The sequence below is a fragment of the Cyrtonyx montezumae genome, unplaced genomic scaffold, assembly GCF_038088225.1.
Source record: "Cyrtonyx montezumae isolate F1298 unplaced genomic scaffold, pur_monq_1.0 scaffold_1, whole genome shotgun sequence".
In the NCBI taxonomy this organism is placed as follows: domain Eukaryota; kingdom Metazoa; phylum Chordata; class Aves; order Galliformes; family Odontophoridae; genus Cyrtonyx; species Cyrtonyx montezumae.
This window is the reverse complement of record NW_027071825.1, coordinates 27,954,416-27,973,629: the sequence shown is the minus strand read 5'-3', so window position 1 is coordinate 27,973,629 and position 19,214 is coordinate 27,954,416. Positions and strand designations below refer to the sequence as shown.

The 19,214-nt window shown below is 37.7% G+C and overlaps 1 protein-coding gene across 5 annotated transcripts in view; it reads right to left on the bottom strand.

The window, feature by feature from the left end:
* The window catches only part of TPR (translocated promoter region, nuclear basket protein), a 47,622-nt gene that overhangs the window by 1,252 nt on the left and 27,156 nt on the right, over positions 1-19,214 (bottom strand). For 2 of the 5 annotated variants that reach the window (XM_065745524.1, XM_065745540.1), the window contains exons 30-50: positions 18,328-18,458; positions 17,793-18,003; positions 17,503-17,649; positions 17,142-17,340; positions 16,320-16,525; positions 15,554-15,615; positions 14,406-14,614; positions 13,840-14,112; positions 12,553-12,701; positions 11,632-11,715; positions 9,707-9,907; positions 8,233-8,364; positions 7,633-7,723; positions 6,997-7,181; positions 6,071-6,139; positions 5,156-5,250; positions 4,404-4,510; positions 2,601-2,696; positions 2,269-2,425; positions 915-1,033; positions 294-392 (exon numbers count right to left, since the gene is read on the bottom strand). In XM_065745524.1, coding sequence (XP_065601596.1) covers positions 294-392; positions 915-1,033; positions 2,269-2,425; positions 2,601-2,696; positions 4,404-4,510; positions 5,156-5,250; positions 6,071-6,139; positions 6,997-7,181; positions 7,633-7,723; positions 8,233-8,364; positions 9,707-9,907; positions 11,632-11,715; positions 12,553-12,701; positions 13,840-14,112; positions 14,406-14,614; positions 15,554-15,615; positions 16,320-16,525; positions 17,142-17,340; positions 17,503-17,649; positions 17,793-18,003; positions 18,328-18,458 — 3,022 coding nt within the window. Of the gene's footprint in view, positions 1-293; positions 393-914; positions 1,034-2,268; positions 2,426-2,600; positions 2,697-4,403; positions 4,511-5,155; positions 5,251-6,070; positions 6,140-6,549; positions 6,832-6,996; positions 7,182-7,632; positions 7,724-8,232; positions 8,365-9,706; positions 9,908-11,631; positions 11,716-12,552; positions 12,702-13,839; positions 14,113-14,405; positions 14,615-15,553; positions 15,616-16,319; positions 16,526-17,141; positions 17,341-17,502; positions 17,650-17,792; positions 18,004-18,327; positions 18,459-19,214 lie in introns of those variants that run through there. The other 3 variants (XM_065745531.1, XM_065745549.1, XM_065745557.1) reach the window with 3 other exon arrangements.

Sequence of the window (19,214 nt, the reverse complement as noted above, 5' to 3'; positions counted from 1 at the left end):
TCCTGGAATTATTTTTTAAAGACTCCTTCAACGTTTTTAAGTGTAAGATCTATTGCCATTTGCTTTCTCTCCATCAGTAAGAACCAAGTGCCACACAAAATGTTCGCTTATTACAAAAAATACTTGGACAAACATTCTAAAAAACCTAGGGTAACATATTGAAAGGCAGGGCAGGGATGCTGTATTATTTTCTTACATGCACAGAAAGTAAGTCTACATATATGGTCCCCAAAGAAAGTATTAATAGTTTGAAAGGGAAAAAAGATTGAATTGGAACAGCTGTGAACACTTACCCCTCTGTCTGTTGAACTGACGACCACGAACACCTGTTCTTAAAGTTGGTGGCTGAAGCCTTACACGTCGAAACAGCTTAAGCTGATTACTGCTCGTGTCTGTGAAGAAGTGCAAGTACAGGAAGGAATATCAGTGTTTAGTACAGTTTTGTTCCTTTAGTGTTTACATGACTTGATATACATTATGTTCTTGAATTTACCTTAAAATTGTAAAGGTGCATCCTATTTGACATAATCTGATATAAATAAAAGCCTCAGAACATGTAAGTTTGGCATTTTGTTCATCATCTAGGCTATCTGGTAACATGGTAACAGAACAGTGATAAACTTAATCGTTCTCAGACAATTTAACTGAACGAAAACTATTTCAAATCTGACAATAAATGTCATTGAATGGAATCAGCTATGTATCAGGAACTTGCTCCTTGAAGCATCATTCTTACTATGGACATATTAGTGACTCTGGTCTAAGTAAAAATGATTTGCCATCAGGACTAAAGGCATATAAGCATATCCTATTCTATATCTGGGTCATTAGCACTGCACAATCCTACTCCAAAAAGTTCTCACACTTAATGGAATTGTGCAAAGCAATTTCAGTTTCCAGTAAAGTACCAGTACCTGCAGATGAACTAGAAGGAGGATCTTGACTTGTAGAAGGAAGATCTGACTCATCAGATGCTTGAACAGATTCTTCTTCTTGCTGACTATCAATTTCTAGGCCAGCTTCTGAAGTAATTCTAAAAGAGAAAGGGTGGGGGGCAAGGGATGGGAAGAGAAACCAATGTACTTGCTGTCAAATAAGTCAGGGAAAAAAATCTTCATCACAGATCAGAAAGATTTCTATCCAAGCTTCTATTCCCAGAAATTTTACTTTTTCCCCTCTACCCCTATAATTATAAGAGATTTATGTGACTTATAAAAAAATAAGTAATTACCTTGATATGTAGACCAACTCTTGACGTATACATAACATTATTTCCTGGAGAAGGTCTCAATTTCCTTAAAATGCAGCTTCCCATGTGATTTACATTTGCTTCAGTTACTAAATTAAAACTGTTACAAGTAAAACTTCTAAGATGTGGGAAATACCTGTTGACTTGCTCTCCTGTTAAGCTAAAGTGCTACTCCAAAGTATAAACATTATTCTGTGAACCATTTAATTTCTCTGTTGATATCATTCACTAAGGATTGGGTAATTGGTAGGAAACAATTTGTGATCTTAACATTAGAAAACTCATCCTAAGCAACTGCTACTTGAAAGTGCAGAGCAGGCAGATTGTATAATCCAAGCTGGTGCTGCAGTAAGAAACCTGCATGGCACATTTAACCTGCAGCATTAATGTCACATTTACTTATGATGAAAGCTGTAATTAGTAGATGCAAGTTTCATTACTTTGCAACCAATAAATATAAAAATGTAGAATAAAAATGTAATTTCCTCCCTTTTAGATTCATAATTTATTTGCTCATAACATAAAATACAGAAATTATTATAAATATAAAAAAATAGCAATAGAAGGAAGGAGGTAAATCACTTGTCTATCGGGTTCAAAAAGTCACTAATTTTCCTCCCTTGTGGACTGGCTTAACTGAATAACTACTGTACAATCGATTTTCTTTACTGGCACACAGAAATGCTTTATTTTTATTCTACAAACACTACTCACTCAATCCGGGCCTTTACCATCTTTATGTGACTACCACAGGGCCCCTTACATTCTGAACACATACAGAAATGTCACCTTTAAAAATAAACATGTATTAGCAATATTAAATTTTCAGAAGAAAAGCTTCACTTTTACATGAAAAGGTCAAATACATTACTTAGCAAAATTACCAAAGCTTGCTTAAGTGCCCTTCCTACCAGAGCAGGTTAAATCAAAACTTAATAGACCACAGGCATATTTGGATGAAACGTCATTAAAATTAAAGCTAACATGACTTCAAGTCAAACAGTCAGGCCACAGCTTACCCTTCAGATTCTGCCTCTGCAAATACTTCATCCCCATCATCACCCACTCCAGCCTCTGTAGTGGTGGACAGATTGCCAGTAGATGTGGTAACCATTGGAACAGACTGAGAAGCATGCTCTGAAGCGTCAGCAGATGTACTTTCAGTAAAGACTGTAACTATACAGGAAAGGCAGCTTAGTAAGCATGGAATTAACTTGAATTTCCTAAATTAAATTTAAGGAAATCTTAGGTACAACGAAGAGCAACTGGAATACTCCTGATCATATAATCCTTTTCTGGAAAGTCAAGGCTTCAAACCTTTACTTTAGCCTGTGAATTTCCTGCCACTTACCTGGTGCTGCTACTTGTAAAGGTGTTGTTGGAACACTACGACCACCTGATTCCTCCTCATGAGCAAGAAAGAGTGGGGTTTCATACATTCCTAAACCTGCAACACACAGTGTTACAGTGACAATTAGGACAGAAAAAAAACCCCAACAAACTAGCTGTCTTCTCTCTGATGAAATTCAGTTATATGTATCTAAACATGGCGATGCATTATTTCAAGTGGTCTTGACTTACTATCATAGTTGGTTGAAATTTCTTAAAAGGTAAAAATTTGATGAAATTACTACCACTCATTTTACTTTAGTCATTTCCATTATGCTATTATTTTGTACTGAGCTTTCTTGAAAGAACAGCATACTGACGAGTATGCAAAAGAAAGATACCGAGTCAGGACAACAGTGAAGACAACATAGACAGACTGCCAGGTCTTCTCTTAGCAAATAAGAATATACCCTGAAAATTTATTTTTACTTGCTTTTTTCTCCTATTACTTATATACATCTGGACAACGGGTCTAGCATGCAGCTAGACAAGTATATAGTATGACAGGTTGGCTGATGGATTTGGATCACAGGGTTACACCACATGGGACTACATGTGGCTGGTGGACAGTCACTAGTGGGATGTACTCCACTTTAGGGAAAGTTCCCTTTATTGTTTCTGTACATGATCTGGATGCTGGACTCAAATACATATTTAGTAAGTTCACAGACAATATTACATTAGAAGGATGTGTTGACTTCCTTGAGAGTAAAGCAGCACTGAAGTGAGATTATGACAAACTGGAAAGCTGGGCAATCACCAGTTTAACAAGACCATACAGGATGAGACAACCGTGGCTGCACATACACATGGGCTGTCAAGTAGCTCCATGGAAAAGGATCTTGTGGTTGGTAGCAATTTCAGTCTGAGCCAGTAGTGTGCCCTGGGTGCATAAGGTCCAGAACTGCCAGCCAGGTGAGAGAAGGGACCAGTCTGCCCTGCCTGGTGTGGCCTCAGCTCAAGCACTGGGTGCAGGACTGAGAGCTACAGTGTAGGAAGGACATAAAACTATCAGAGAACATCCAAAGAAGGGCTATGGAGATGGAGATGGGTCTGGCGGGCAAGATGTATGGAGAAGCTGAGGTCCCTTGATTTCAACCCAGAGAAAAGGAGTCTGAGTGGAGACTTCACGGCAGCCTGCAGCTCCCTGTGATCTCTTTTCTCTCATGACAGCAAGGGAACCTAAGGTAAGAGCATGGAGCTGTGCCAGGGGAGGGCCATGTCAGGCAGTAAGAAAAGATTCTGCACCACAGGGTGACAGGCATGGAACAGGCTACCCAGGGCAGCAGGTGTGACCCCAAGCTGCTGGAGCTGAAGGAGCATTTGAACACTGCTCTTATGCATACAGCTTGGATTTGGGGTCCTGTGCAGAGCTGGGAGCCAGATTCAATTCCATGGTCTTACTACAGAAAAGCTATTATCAACAGAAAAACTTAAAAGAGACACTCCTTCAGTATTCCAATCCTCCTTAAATTAGGCTTCATGCACCCAGCAGTCAATCTGTCCCACATAAAAGTCCAGCTATGTCTCATAAGCTCAGTTCATAAGCTGCCTTTCTCACCCACAGACACTTTCTACTCTTTAAACCATATTATAAAACAGAAGTATAGCACCTTGAAGGAAACACTTCTTCATTTTCCACTAGTTTGTCTGCTGACAATTATTTACAAGTTGCAAGTACTCAAACTAGAACTGCCCTTCTATGGACAAATTATTATTTTTGTACTAAAACAACCACAGAAAAGGAAGTACAGAAATAATTTACCTCCTTGTGATGCAAGTTGACCAAGGTCAGAGTGACTTGAACTAGTTTGTGGCATATCTTCAGGGGGTCCAAATCGGAATCTAGGAACTCCAGCTACCTGAGGGGAACTATCAAAATAAAGATTTAAAGAATTCTGCAATTTTTCCAAAGAAAGGGAGATAAAGAAGAAAGCAGAATTTTCTAAACAAAACAAGAAATAAACTACACGTGAGACAAAAGTAATCTATAATAAAAACCCATAAAAAACAGCTAAAGTACTAGTAGTACAGCAGTGATGAGGTTCTCAAATTTATTTGGATTGCACCTGGAAGCAAATACTGAATGGAACTTTTTTTGCTTACTCATGCTATGAACCCCCACAATTTCACACAGATAACTGAACATGTGTAGAACCACCTCCTGCCCAGAACTGGAGGTAAACTTCTGCTGCTTTTACTGGTCAAATATCACAAAACTATCTAGTTGTTACTAACTGTTAAAATATTAGTACACAGGCTGAAAGAAACAAATTAAAGATCCTTATTTTTACCTTGTCCCCCCTCTCTTGGGTCAACATACTACCATACATTGGACATTGCCTGTTTCCTAATGTGATGGTAAGTTTCACGATACACATTTTAATATCTACGTCACTGTAGACACAGTAAGTATTTAGCATGTAATTCCAATCACGAGTTCATTTCATTTATTTTGATTCCACTATGGAAAAAACAGACACCAAAACTCTATTCATTTTCTTTACAAATACTTACTGAATTGCTTCAGCAAACCCATCTGTACGATGTGGAACTACTAGAGTTGGTGTGCTTGGAACTGTTCTGTCCTCATCGTCAAAGAAGTGCTGCTGCTGGAAACAAAGAAACTCAACTGAAAGCCTTCCAGGTCCTTTCCAGTCAAATTAAAACACGGTTTGCTTTTTCCATACTGTTGAGCCTAAATCCAAAAACCAGCATCACACTGAAATCTAAAACTAATCCTGTGTAATTTCAGATGTCTCAGTCTGAGCTAGTTATACAGACTGCCCTTAGAGGTGACATTTGTTCCATGAGAATACTACGCTGAAGTACCACATCTTCCTTTTGACTACAAATAAATGTTGAGGTGACACATTCCTAAGTAGATAGGAATAACATGTCTTAGTTCAGACTGCTGTTACATAACCTTATGCAGTTCTTCACAACATGAATCAAATTGTTTGTTCCCTATGGATTTGTATTCTTTGCTACATTAGCTACAGAGCCAGATACCTCAGCTACCTCCTTCTCTTATCCTAAATTCAGCATTCTCTTCATTTCCAGAAAACATACATGAATTCTCCTTGCTCCTTTAGTGAGAGACTGAAAAGTACTTCTTTCTGTAATACATTCCCTTTAAAAGACTGTTTCTAAAAATAAGTAATTAAAACTGCCTTGAAGAAAACCAATTCAAGAAGAGCCTTTGCTCCCTCAGACTTTTCTAGTGTTCGTCTTCCATTAATACAGAAATTAACAGCACTAAGTTATCACTGCAAGGCTAGAGAAGCCATGCTGACCCTGACCGTAGTAGCCAGACTTCTTAGCAAAAAAAAACAAATACAAAACAAAACCAAACAAAGCTCAGCAAAATAAATTCCAAGAGTTACAAATCCCCAACACAGGATTTTAGCAGTAGACTTTCATTGCACTTACCATACCACCTATACCAGGAGTCAGCTGAAGTCCACGTCCTACTGACTGTCTTCGAGTCATCTGGATTCTCTTTATAGCAAAATAAAAACAAAAATAAAAAAAAGTGTAGTATGAATGCTTCTCTGGAATTCTAATAGCAGAGTTGTTTAATCACAGTCAAGAATAGCAGCTGCATCAGAAATAGCGTAACAATATATTTCAGTATTCAACACTGCTCAATACAACATCGTATCTCTTTAAACAGACAATGGCAGCAGACAGCCAGCATTTCATATCTGCTGCCTGACCTAACTGCAAAAGAGAAACATGCAGATTTAAATCCTGGATAAGCATAATTACTGTTTTATTCAAATTTCTACTGAGGACAGAAAACTATGACACAAAAATATAACGGTCACAAGTCTCACACAAGTTAACAATAAAGCATAACTTCATAGCCATGATTATATATATATATATATATAGCAAAATTTATGATGCGATGTTTTCATATACAAATCTATGTTTATGCCAAAGCATAATCATCAGTCAGGTGCTGATGGTGAAAGATTTATCTTAGAAAATGAATACTGACATTCCTTTGCCCAATTTGCATAGGGGTGGCAGTGACTAATAAAAAACCCTAGCAATGTGAGTTAAAATTTGTTAAAGAAGAGTTGTTGTTTTTTTCATATAAACAAATAACATTGGTATAATCATTTCAAGATACAAATCCATGATGAGTATTTTTCTGCTTTCAATGTTCCCTCTCCAGCCATAATCTGTAGAATGAGAAACGTTAAGTCAATTTGTCTAGTTCCCATTTTCAGGATACTAAACAGATATGATCTGTTTTTACAATTTACAGAGCACTAAGTTAAAATAAATTAAAGTTAAAAAAAAAAGTTTTAAAAAGGTTCTTCTGAAATGTTAGGACTATTTTATACCTGTACTGGGGGACCCAGTTCTTGAGGAGGAGCATGAATAGTTAACCGTGGAGGCAACGGATGTGGTGGTCTGCGTGGTGACTGTGGGGGTCGAGCGGCCTGTCTCTCTGAGGCAGATGATGGCTGCTGTTCCCTAGAACTTTCATGAGGAAAAGTGGACTCTGCAGCACTTGTGCTTCCTTCACCTAAAGCATACAGAAATTAGAGCATTAAATTTACGTTCTCCAACATTTTCCCGAGTTGCAGACATTAAGGCAAGTCTTCAAATTCTGCTACCACATTTAAACAGATATTTTTTACCCTTGCATAAGTGGAGACTGATCAGTACTATTAAAGTCATTTAAAAGAGGACCTGTGCCAGCACTGAAACAAACTACTGATTATTCAAGCACTGATTCAGACAGAGATTAATCCCCTGAAACATCAACAGCAGTTTCTATAGCAAACAGAGTCTATTATGCTTTCAAAGGAAAGTACAATATATCTAGAAGAGATTATTTCAAAGTAATCCACATTTTGTATTAAAACGAGTGTTAGCACTTTGTTTTACATTAAATTAACTTCTGAAACACATACAGATTCACTGCTGTTTTTCTCTTTATGGACAGATTGTGAAGAAGCAAGAATTAACCATACAGCTGTTTTGAGAATCTGCTGCTCTCTGGCTGCTTTCACCTCCTCCCATGCTTTCCTCAGTTTCTGTTCCAGGATCAGTACCATCAGCACCCTAAAAACCACAGACATAATGACTTAGCACCAAACACCTACTTGCTGTAAAAATATAAGCATAAATGTATTCAGAAAGTAAACCAACATATGTGAAAAAATCTTTAAGTTATTTCTGTAAATTTCTTCAAAATTATCTAAATGTACACAATGGTGTGAAATGACAATTTTTTTGCATATCTGCATACACAAACGTGAACACAATAGTCATCATCATTTAATAACAGACAATTATTTGGCTTTGAAGAAACTGCCTTATTAATTTTGGCATCTATAATATTTGATGCTGCCTCATATCTTACATTTTCATTCAGTTCTTTTATGTATTCAAAGCTGACTTTTCTTGTGAAAAGATCACTTATAACAGAAATTACCATCGTCTACTATTAGCCTCAATTTTCTAAGAGGAATTAACATTACAATTTTCAAGTATTCAAATCTATACAGTTGTATTACAATGCCAATCTCTTCCAAGAACTTAAACAAACTACACCAAGGTCAAAATCTCACCTCAGCGTCATCTGCTTCATACCCGTCATTACCATCAGCACTACCGGTTCCTTCATTACTGTCATCACCTTCATCTCCCATCCCTGTGTCTTCATCATCATCTTCATCTTCCTCTTCCTCATCTTCATAATCCTGTGAGAGTACCATGAAAAGACCTTACAGAAATGCTGAAAGAATAGTGGGAACACTTCGCATGGTAAAGCGGTAAGCTCCAGTCACTTCATGTACAGAGGCCACCTTTGTTTGTGGAACTCTATCTGAAGATTCTCAGCATTTATCACTTGTAGAATGAAAGTATGTGTATTTTGATGACTGGCTGGATGCCAGACATTCACCCAGCTGCTCTCTCACTCCCTAACTTCAACAAGACAGATGGACAAAACAAGATGGAAAAGTTTGAGGGGCAAGATATAGAAGGGGGATTACTTACCATCTAATCACAGGCAAAATAAACTCAACTTGGGGGAAAAATAAAGACTTGGGGGGAAAACTCCTGTGAGCAGTATGCTGTGAGGAACAGTTATAGACTCTTCAGAAGGGATAAGTAGGGCAGGTGAGGTGAAGGGGCAGCACTGTATGGAAATGAGTGGTGGGATTGAACACCACTTCAAGATGGGGACAAAATGGTTGAGAGGTTCCAGCCAGGATTAGAGGAAAAGCTAATAAAGCAGATCTTCTGGGAATCTGCTATAGGTCACCCAGTCAGGACGATAGCACCAATGCTTTATTCTATAAGGAATTAAAGGAAATCTCTGAATTAGCTACCTTTGTCCTTAAAGGTTATCTTAACTTCCCAGATGTTAACTGAGACTATCATGACCAGGTCCAGGATATTCCTGAAGCACACTGAAGATTATTTTTGATAGAGGGACTAAGGCAGCTGACTTGGAAGGGTATCCTCCTTGATCTGCCTTTTGTGAACAGAGATGGACTCGTGGGTGAGGTGATGCTTGGTGGCTGCCCTGGCCACTGTGATCATGAAATAGTCAAGATTAAAATATTTTCCCGATACAATAAAAACTAGCAGCAAAGTTACTGCCTTGATTTTGGGGAATTAGACTTTAGAAACTCAAGAAACTGGTTAGAAAGATGCTCTGGAAATCTGCTTTTGAAGCCACTATAGTCCACAACCATTGGTCACTTTTTAAGAGCTATTTGTTAAGAGCACAGGAGCAGACAACTCCAACTTGTCATCAGTAAAACAAAGGCAAATATCTCATCCTGGAACTCAGAGGCACTATGGAAGTTTACAACTTAAAAAAAACCAGAAACAAACAAATCAAAACACAAAAACAACAGATAAAATTAACAAGAGTCTTTAGAATACTAAAAGTCCAGGCAACAGAAACAACACACAAGGAAAACGATATTTTTGTTTAAATCAGTTGTGCAAGATTAGCTTTATATTTTGATCAAAGACAAAAATGATAAGCACAGTAATTCTTAGATAGAATTAATTCCACAGTATACATACTTCCTGCTCGCCTTCATTTTCATCATCATCGTCATCTTCATCATCACTATCAATCACAATTACGTCATCTCTCTTGGACTGACCATCCTGAGATGAAGTAGTGTTTTGTTGATCTGACTGAAGAGGTCCAAGATCTATTGGCATGGACTGAGAAGTTTCTTCACTATCCTCCATGGGAGTGTACTCTCCTTGTGTAACTCCCTGTAAAGAGTAAATTACAAAAGGAAATAAAATGCAGCATACATAATATTCTTTAAAGTGCTCACCTTGAATGTGTCCACTGTACTTTAGGAGTTCCCTGCTTTCACTTCTAAGCTCAACAAAATAGATGACCTGTGTAACAACACAAATATTTTCATCCTCACTTCCAACTCTGATCTGGGATGGGAGGTCATCACTAAGTGATAAACACATCATTGCAGCCATACACGACATATTGGAAAACACAGCAATAAGAAGCTGCTGTCTGAACGTTTAGCCATCTAAGATAACCAAGGAGCTATCACCAACACCTGGACAATGAACAAATACAGGTGCATGGAACAGTGCTGACAGCTGAGGCAGCGGCCCACGAACAGCGGCACCCCCTGAGCAGCCTAAGGACACTGCAGTTACTATCAGTGCATAATACTAGAGACAACCAGATGTGAAACAGACTCTGATACTTGCAGGAGAAACACTAATTGCCACTATTCATTAGGAACTAACAAGATAGGAGAGAACAGGAGAATGCTAAAAATTATGATGTCACTAAGTACAAACAACTAGAATTCTCTTCAGGATCAAGGAATAACAATCTCTCTTCTGAAAAATACAGTCTGAGTTGCTGTTTTACTTGAGTTGTTTAGTCTGGATGAAAGGTTATGCAATTTGCATGATAGCTGGATTGAGTTTTTCAAATTGTTCTCTTTACATTCAGTAAGAATGTCAGATTCAGTTCAAATGTTTTGAATATACAAGTATGATTGTAGATACTCAGAGTAATAAAATGTTTCAGACAGAAAACTAATTCAAAATATAAATTAGGACTCTATGACATATATTTTATAGCACTTAAGAATTCTGGTTCAGGTTAGACAACTAGAATGTATTACTGTAATGCAAATAGGCAGTGTTTAGCAGGAGAATTTAAATAATCACATTGAGTACTAGTGTTAAAGTTTAAAGACACACGGTATAGATAGAAAACACACACCTAACATTTACAGGTAAACATCTATCACACCTTCTAAATATATAAAGGATATGAGGGAAAATGCCTGACTAAAGAGTACTCAACACTGGCTAAAGAAAATAGATTTCACAACTCTATATGTGATTATGCTAAGTTAGAGAATTATAATGATTTGCACCTGTTTCTGAAGACAAAGAAGATTAAATACATGCTTTTCACTCATATTTAGCATTCCTTTCACTGCTGTAACATATATTTTACAGAACTAGAACAATAAAACAACTTTTTTTCTCTGCTTATCATACCATGACCCAAGCACATGTCAAATATTTCTCTAAAGCTAAAGCCAGAAAACAAAGGATTAAATAAAAAAAACTCCAAATCTGTTTTTATTCTGCGATACATTTAATCTTTATATCTCAGCTTCACTATGTAGCACTGGAACTAAAGATACTAAGATTTTTAAAACATTGTATTAAATTGCATTTCAAAATTGCAAAGTCTCATTAACATTCCCACTTATATATGGGTGGATGTAGAGCATAATAAAAAAAAAAAAATCAGCATCTATTCTTAAAGACAGCAAATTTAAACTTAAAATGGTTATAACTGCTTTCCAAGGGCATTCTGTAAGACCTGATTTGAGATTCTGCCCTTGAATGCGTTGTGACATAATATAAAAATAAAATAAAATAAAAATGCTTGTTTCTGCTGAAACTGAGGTTTTTTTTTTCTTTTCAAATATACTTACTTCTCCAATAGAGTCCTGTGAGTCTTGATTGTATGTCTGAGCCTCTACTTCACCATCAGTGCTTTCTTCTGCTGTCACTTCCTCCTGAAAGACAACATACTTTTCTTAAGACAAATTGTTAATGCTAAACTTTGATTCTCTAGCACTTTTTTTTTCTATTTCTTCTTTTCCCACAGAGATTATGGGATAATTTTTGTTCTCCTTTTACTGCTATTCCTTAGCTCTGTTTTCATCTAGCACCTCTGATTTCTCTGTCCTGAAATATCATTCTCTCATTCCAGTTCACTGGACCAACTCACTTCAGTGTCTCTAGATCTACTTAGAACCAAACAAAACCTGCAGTTTCCTATTTGGTCCCTATCCTGGCTAATTAAGAGACAATCTTGTTACAATCTCTTCCTTCCATGTAATGCACCATCCCTATCCTACATAGTTAATTAACTGTCTGTATTCCTCAACATTTTTCATGAACTGTCTGCTGTGAGGTCTCTCAAGTTCATTCTATTTTTCCAGGATATCCTGGTTCCCTCACACCAACATTTCATATGTATCATCTCTGTGCTCTCCTACAAAGTATTTTGTCTTTGCTTCCCTGGCATTTCCTCAAGCATACTATTGTCTTCCAGAATGAGTGTAGATAATGATCTTCCAGACCACATCTGAAAATATTTTAACTTCTTCAGTGCTAGGCTATGGTTCTCTCTCTCCCCACACGGACTACAGTTCACTAAGATTAGTGCTAGTCATTGTAGCTGGGACAACCTCTGCCTTTAAAGAAACCCAAGACTGCTTCTCCTCTAATAGATTAAGAACTCATATTAAAAATAAAATGATTTAACTCTGAAGTAATATATTTCCTCTTCCCACTAAAATCCAACAAAGCAGCAGAATACAAAGTAGCATTTTTATGTTCTTACAAACCTCAGGTTCAACCCTCTGTATGGTTCTCAGTTTCTTTGGAGGAGGTACATCCACTGTTTCCTCTGAGATTTGGTCTGAGTTTTCCACAGTGTTATCCTCCTCTTCCTCTCGTGAACGTTTAGACAGTGAAGAACTTGGGGTGGCTGAAACTTAGAAAAACCTCTGAGTTATTTGCAGGTAAATGTACGAAGCTTAGACGTACAAAGCAGAAAACTGGAAGGTTCCATATTTTACTCAGTAAAAGCAACTCTTTTTCTGTGCTGAACAATAACAGAATTGGAACTGGGTTTTGCTGTCTTCTAGAACAAGAAAACATCAGTATCGTAGGTTGTAAATCATATGGACTTGGACCTATATTCACTAACTAAACCACTGAAGATTCTCAGGGTTTACCACTAAAATACTTTTTACCACATCTTTGCTTCTGAAAAGCGCACCCAAGAATGAACAGAGTATGAACTGGAAAACAAAAAAGCAGTTTACAAAAGTGTTTTTTGGGAAATAAAATAAACTGAGTTATATACCACGTGTGGCAAACAGATGTAAAACAACGCACTACACAGAATAGTTTTAGTGTTCTTCTCTATATCTTAAATTCCAGCTTAAGTAGTTTACTTGTGAATCCTAAAATTAACTTTGCTCCAAAGCAATCATGAACACAGCAGAAATATGTAATTAAACCTCAAGCTGGCTACCAATAGATAGACACGACTGGAGAAGAGGAGTCTCAGGGGAGACCTCATTGCACTCTACAACTTCCTGAACGGAGGTTAGGGTGAAGAGGGATTTGGCCTCTTCTCCCAGGCAAGACAGGACACGGGGAAAAGGCTGCAAGTTGTATCAGAGGAGGTTTAGGTTGGACACGAGGAAATACTTTTTCTCTCAGAGAGTGGTCAGGCACTGGAATGGCCTGCTCAGGGAGGTCGTGGAGTCACCATGCCTGTAAGTGTTCAAGAGGCGTCTGGATGAGGAGCTGTGAGATATGGTTTAGTAGTGTGTGGTAGCAGTGGTAATGGGTTGACGGTTGGACTAGATATCTTACAGGTTGTTTCCAACCTCGTGATTCTACGATTCTATTCCATGATTAATCCCTGTTTAAGAAATGTCACAACAATAGCATTTCAGGGGTAGCACTTCTGAACTCAAAGAGGTTTTGTAAAATGTGCGATATATGAAGGGAAAAAAACCATATGAGTGAATTCTCTGGCTGAAGTAAGGCCTGGTTTGACAATGGAGCTACTTCAAAGGAACTGTTCAAGAAGGTAGGTCTATAAAATTGAAACCAACCTGTGCCAAACACTGCTGTGGAAGTGGACGGCCTCTCTATTTGAGAGCTCTGTACAACTTCTACAACAGTAGGGGATGGCTCCTGATTAGCTGGCTCAATCTGAGGATGACTTTGCTGAGTGGGCTGCACAAAAGCAGTTGCTTGAGTCTGTTGCTGAACAGTCAAGATGGGCTGAGAGAGAGATGTCTGAACATTAGGACTGGTGGAACGCACAGAGCCACTAGTGCTTCCAAAGACAGGAACATGCTCCACAGGTCCTTCTGACTGCATTGCTGAAAGGCAAACAGTAGCACATTCAACTGTCTTCATATGATCTTGTGAAGTTCACATTCTCAATTTCAGAATGTCTTGAATACGCAGATGAAATGTTTCTCAGATTCAGTTAACATTGCTTCTATCTGCATTCACATGAGGAACTGAGAACTGTGTGGCAACGTAAGTTCATAAAAGAGCAGTATTTAAGGAGACATGGTAACAATGAAAGTTCCTCAAACATCTAATGAGACTTCAAGGAAAAAACAGCATTTCTGATTGCTGTAGATCCCAGTACTACCAAAATGTTTACCTTCCTGAGTCTCCACCTGTGTCGTAGGCATAACTGTGGCTGTTGGAGTAGTGGTAGGATTAGTGACTGTAGCAGGAGTAACCATTGGACGGATACTTGCTCTTGGAGTAGACTTATTTCCAGCTATAGCAGCAGCAGACACTTTACTCGGAGTTGACACAACAGGTGTTGGCTTAATATTAGCTGTTGGTGGATCTGAAGTGCTAGCACTGAAAAACAGGATATTGGATTCATCATGATAAAACGATAAGCAAATTTTAAAAATAATGAATTTATATATGTTAACATATTCTGAAACATTCATTTTTAAATTTGAAAACCTGACAGGGACATAACAATTTGTCTTCCAAAATGTACTTGTATGTTAAAGAAAAAAAGAAAAACAACAAACAGACCCACTATCCCATCAGTATCATTTTGTCCACCTTAGAGGTTTAACCAGTTTCTTCAAGGGTAATCAACTAGCAATCTGCAAGCAATCTGTGAACAGATCAAAATAAACACTGCATAGCTCATAATGTTAGCTGCACTTTCTTTGTTAACGTAATAATTTTTTACTAAAACTAACCAGTTCACTTAAATATATAACAATACAATCTCTTAGCTGAGACAGAGATCAGTCACATTTTTGAAGATCAGAGTCTTAGTTTAAATGGATGATATAACAAAAATTAAGAGATTCAGTTCTCTAAACTTAGTAAAATGGTAATATTTTGGGAGCTTGGCTGCTGTGTCATTTGACAATTCTATCTTCTAGTTACCATCAACTTAGTCCATTTCTTACGTTTGACCTCCTGGCACAAGGATCTTTCCCCATCTCACCTCTGCCCCTACAACTAAGTTAAAGTTAATAACCAAAATTGCACAACTTCATGAATCTTCAAGTATTTTTGATTAATTTCCAGACTTGAATGTTCTGCAAATATCTTGTTCCTATAAGTTAACATGACAATTCACACTGAGAAAGCTTTACTGATCAATGATTAAATGGGTCTAAGAAAACAGAAAGAACATATGCCAAACAGTATTTTAAAGCTAAAAATTAGAACATTTCTAAAAAATTCTAACTAAGAGCAACTAGATGAAGATAAAAACAAAAATCCCCAATGGCAGAAACTCTGCATAAAACCCAAGGCCCTTTAACTCACATTCCTCTTTCACCTGAAGCTGGAGTTGACTTGAGTGAAATTTGCCTCTGCTGGTCTGGAACCTATAAAGTAAGAAACAAAAGTACTGTGACACATAAATACAAAACAGAGCAAGCAACTTGGTAGAATACTTCAGCAGACAGATCTTTTCAATAACAATTATTTTTTAGAGTATCTTTATTAGCATGCCTAGTCAGACTCCATGATTTCCAAAAATACTCCCCCAAAAATAATAGCAGTCGTATCAAATATGTAAACCAATTTAGTAATTTCTCTGGTCTTCTCAGACATTTTTGAAGCTGTTGAGACATACAATACTGCTAAAAATAGCTGAACATATGTACAAAAATATTAAAATAAAAAGCACAGTGAAAACAACTTATCAGCTAACTCACTGTGATTACTATAACTCTATGCTTGCTAGCACTGAGTATTTTGACTCTGGCAGGAAACAAGTTTTAAACTAAGTTCTGAATCCTTATTACCACCAGATTACATACCTCTGAAACAAGTAGCCTGGGGATAATGGAACTTGAATAGTGCAGATTGCTAGGTTCACTGCTATTTATTTATTATTTAACAAGAATTTTCATCTACTATTTAATATTAGAAAAACCAGCCTTCACCTGAAGTTCTCCCATATGAATACACAAAAAAAACAAACCAAGCTGGACAACAATGCTCATGCTGAAAGCTCTTGTAGTTCAGTAAAAGACACATAAAAGGCTTACTTCTTCTCATACAGCTATCTACACAGACTTCATACCTTATTTGTTGATTCTGGTGGCTCATCTCGCTGTTCATGGTGTCTCTCTTGCTGCTCTCTAAGCTCTCTTTCCAGACGACAGATTCGACCTTCATATTGTGACTTGAGTGCACTCATTCGCACTTCCAGTTCTGTCTTCTGCTCTTCTAATGAATTGCTCTTTTGCTTCCACTCTTCATTTTCTTTCGTTAACTGTTCTTTTGTACCTAATTTAATAGGAAAGGATCCAGTCTCACTACTGTAAAACTGCATAGTAAGTCTCTGCATGCTGAACATCTATCTGGCTTTAAAAGACAACTGAATAATTTTGAAATCCTACAAATGCTAAGCTTTAGAAGGAGCTCTTATTCAATTGCAATTAAATAAAAAACTGAATGTAAAAATACATCCAGTAAATAAATAAGCAGTCATAGGAGGACAAGATGTTTTCAGCAAGTACTTGCACCATCATTCCTCTCAGTACCGATTTAAAAGAGAGGAAGTGGAGTATTTTGCATTTGTACAATTTGAAAAGGCCTAAGTACATTTTGAAAAGGCACAAGGCTAGGGAAGAATCACTGAAGTCCTTAGGAAAGTCAATCTGCTCTAATCAATACCACCAAAAAAAAGGCTGGCCAAAATTAAACAAAATTTTCATTCCCCAGATGTACAGTAATTATGTACCTGCAACACCTCCTTAAGGAACTAGAACTTCTCAATCTTAGAACAATTTTAATACATCATGTAGAAAATACTCTTAAGAATACTATCTGAATACTTCTCCAGAGAAATAAACAAACAGAAGAAGACACCTTAAGAACAGGAAAAGAAAAAAAATAATACCAGCTAACTGCGCAATTTTCTGCTTGGCTGCAAGAAAGGTTTTCCTAGTTTTCTCATCCTTCTCAGTGATTTGTTGCCTAAGCTGTTCCTCCTGTGTAGTCTTCTCTTGCAGATCTTGACGAAAACGAGCAAGTTCTGACTGTAGCTGTGATACCTGCTCCTGAAGATTTCTAGCTTCAGTTTCCTTTTCTGCTATAGTCTATAGAAAGATTGGCCACAGTGAGCTAGTTCAGAAAATCATGTTTCTGTGTGTACACACACCGATGTGTGCATGCACACAGACCACCATCACCATGGTCTTCACAGTTACTTAGTTATGAGTCCAGTAAAATTCACTGGAAGTTGCTTACTCCATTCTTACCTTTTGTAAATTTTCAACCTGATTCTCCAAAGTCTTTGTCCTCCCTTCAGCTTGACTGAGGGATTCTTTCAGCTCTTGCACTTCCTGGACAGAAACTTGTTCTTCCTGTTGTTCTACTAAAGACTGAGTTGCTGCTTCGGCAACCATCTGAAATATGTCAAGTGGTATCAGGCAGAATGGTGCAGTCCAGTTAGAATGCATTCACTCACAAGTTGATGTTGCATGCAAACTGATCACATATACATGAAAACACACAACTGCATTTCTTTGCAAACAGAAAGTTTATCTACCTTATCATGCTGTGCTTTCAGCTCCTCATACTGAGTCTTGTATCTGCGCCCAATTTTCTTAACCTGTGTTATAGTTTTCACTTTTTCCTGTATATCAGCCACTTTAGCATCTAGTTCCTTCTGCAAAGTATCCTTCTCCATTCTTATTTTGGCTAGCTCATCCTTCAAGTTTTGAAGAAGATTCTGGCTTGTAGTCAAGGATGCATTAGTTCTAAATAGGAAGAGAGAAGGAGATGCAAGTGAGAAGTCTGAAATAATATATTGCAATACCACTCATTTATGCCATACTGCAATCATCATCTATAGTGAACTGTGTTTTCTAGGATTTTACAGTGCAAATAAGACATTTTAGAGCCTGTTATGAGACATCCTTCAAAACAATTCCTATTTCATTTGTATGTTATCAAGCGACATTAAAAATACCAAAAGTTTAATAATTACATGGAGACAGCGAAGAAGTTACATTTCCATATGCAATTTTATTATAAATATTAGGCTTTGCATAAAACGTTTTACTAATTGACTTATATAATACCTGGCTATTTCAGCTTTAAGCCTGCCTGTTTCTTCACTCATTTGCTGTATACGCTTGGTATTTGCCTCCTTCTCTGAAAGCAGCTTCCGATACTCTTCAAGATCTGTGTCCTTCTGTTGACTCAACAAATGCTGAAAGGTTGACAAAACAGTCTGTGTTTTCGTAAAATGATAAAACGTAAAACAGATACACTCAGAAAAGCTTTTTAAATAGAGCTACTGTATTTGTGAGCTCTGCAGAGAAGGACCTGGGTGTCCTGGTAGACAACAGGTTGGCCATGAGCCATTGTCCTTGTGACCAAGAAGGCCAGTGGTATCCTGGAGCGCATTAAAAGAACAAAGCCAGCAGGTCTAGGTGGCTACTCCTCTCTCTCTACTCTGCCCTGGTGAAGCGACATCTGTGCAGTTCTGGGCTACTCAAAACAGACAGAGTACTTCTAGAGACAGTCTTGTGGAGGGTCACAAAAGATGAGTAGGGGCCTGGAGAATCTCCTGAATGAGGAAAGCCTGAGAGATCTCAGACTGTCAGCCTGGAGAAAGCTGAGAAGGGATCTGATCACTATTTAAAACACACCTAAAGAAGTGCAGGATTCAACTGGAAGGGGCCAGGCCCTTTTCAGTGGTGAGCAACAACAGAAACAGGGGCAACGGGCACAAACTGGAACACAGGAAGTTCCATACAAACATGAGAGAGAAACTGTTTACCATGAGGGTGATAGAACACTGGAATAAGCTTCCCAGAGAGGTTGTGGAATTCTCTGGAAGCATCCTGCCTGGATGCTTTCCTGTAAAACCTACTGTTGTGAACCTGCATTTGCTGGGGCGGCTGGACTTGATGATGGGTCCCTACCAAACCCTTCAGTTGTATAATTCTATGTTTGGATTTGG